This window comes from Octopus bimaculoides, chromosome 28 (assembly GCF_001194135.2).
Source record: "Octopus bimaculoides isolate UCB-OBI-ISO-001 chromosome 28, ASM119413v2, whole genome shotgun sequence".
Taxonomy (NCBI): Eukaryota; Metazoa; Mollusca; class Cephalopoda; order Octopoda; family Octopodidae; genus Octopus; species Octopus bimaculoides.
The window spans coordinates 13650672-13652649 of NC_069008.1; the positions used below are offsets into that span (position 1 = coordinate 13650672).

General features: G+C 38.9%; 1 protein-coding gene across 1 annotated transcript in view; it reads right to left on the minus strand.

Annotated features, from left to right (window-relative positions):
* Positions 1–1978, minus strand: part of LOC128251051 (uncharacterized) — a 33150-nt gene continuing 31172 nt past the window's right edge. The window contains exons 3-5 of the mRNA XM_052977363.1: positions 1493–1656; positions 441–601; positions 1–135 (exon numbers count right to left, since the gene is read on the minus strand). Of these exons, the coding sequence (XP_052833323.1) occupies positions 86–135; positions 441–601; positions 1493–1656 (375 nt within the window). The 3' untranslated portion in view covers positions 1–85. The remainder of the gene's footprint in view (positions 136–440; positions 602–1492; positions 1657–1978) is intronic.

A 1978-nucleotide genomic window follows, 5' to 3' on the forward strand; every position in this document is an offset into this window, starting at 1 on the left:
GGATCATTGGTGGTGGTCAGCTGGATTGGATGGACGTTAACAACAACATCAGTAGTATCAATGGATATCATGTGCTGGGTTAGTTCTACTGCCTCAGGCGGATGAATATGGCCAAGGAATCTGCTAATGCATAACCTGCAAGTAACAGTAACAACATCAACAACAAAAAGAAATTGAAGCAAATCGTGGAAAATCTTTATACGTGGTCATTCGAATTACTAGAAACACCAGCCGAATCTTTAAATCGTTGAGTGGGAAACATACAGGAGGGTCATGGTCGGAATGCTTTTAATGATAAATCAGTTGAATCAAAGCCCTCTCTCTCTCTCTCTCTCTCTCTCTCTCTCTCTCTCTCTCTCTCTCTCTCTCTCTCTCTCTCTCTCTCTCTCACACACACACACACACACACACATACACACACAAAATAAAATATCACTTACCTTTGTTCCATACGACTTTCTTGTTTTTATGAGAATAACGGATTGAAGGAGAATGAGCTTTGTAACCAAACGAACAGGAAGGTGGAACCTCATCGATAACCAACCAGCCATTCGCTGTTGGACATTGACCGCTTTTTGCTATATGGAAGCGACGTATTTCACTGTGGAGTTAATAAAATTTGGTCGGGTTTCAGAATATGAAAATCTAAACATTTATGAAATATTTCAACATGTCTGCTATATACAATTGAATCGGTTAATATTTAATTATAATAGGCTTCAGTGTATCATGCTTAATGTGTATATACACACAGCCATTAAGCTAATTACTGTAGTATTTTCCCCTGAGATAACATAAACTATGGATTTGCTGCGTTACGAACACAATAAATATCAGAGAGACAGGAAAACTTGTCCCAGCAGCGGCCAGTGGGAGCGAGAGAAGTAATCTCAGGACATACACTGCAGTAACTGGCCCGCCGAGAACGAGTATACGTTATGTATGATACATAGATATCTATACCAGTTTGTGTTAAAATATGCAGTGACATCTCCAACAGCCATCTATAGATACCCTTCATAACGAAATCTGTCTTACACACTCTCACACAGAGACATATGCACAAACACCTACACACACACATACACACACACTCTCTCTCTCTCTCTCTCTCTCTCTCTCTCTCTCTCTCTCTCTCTCTCTCATACACACACACACATACATACACACAACACACACAAACGCGTAGAAATGCACAAATCTAAAAACGCAAAGGCGAAAGTAAAGTCGAGGCATACGATTTAGTAAATAAACCGACTAAACGCCACAAACATATATATGAACGATGATATTTTCCCGTGTTAAGCATCTTAGCAAAGCGCTAAATAAACATGGAATGAATTCTGCTCCAGAGAAATAATATAATGGAATATAATAATATTTAAAATGAACAAACGCAAGTAAACAAAGTTATAGTATACATTTTAAGGTGAAAATACATTTTGGTGCAAAAAAAGAAAAATACAACAACATAAAAGATATACAGACATACCCAAGTCCGTTCATTGAGAAATGAAAGTTGGTGGATGAAGCTAGATCGTTCCAGGGTGAACTTTTCAAGTTTGCATGAGAGAACCAGCTTTCAAGGGTTGTATTTCGTCCATCAAATATTATGGTTACGACAGCAGCTTGTTTTTTATAAATCACCAGTTTCACCTGTAAAAGAAATGAGCCTGTAGCACACACACACACACACACACACACACACACACACGTTTTTGACACACACACATGTATAAGTATATATATGTGTCATATATGTGACATGAACGAAGTTTCACCTGATGTGCATGGATATTACGGATTGTACTGTAATGATACCGGGTATATAGGCTCAGGAGTGGCTGTGTGGCAGGGTTCAGTCCCACTGTGTGGAACCTTGGGCAAGTATCTTCTACTACAAGCTGGGGTTGACCAAAGCATTGTGAGAGGAGGATTTGGTACATGGAAACTGAAAGAAGCCCGTCTTATATATATA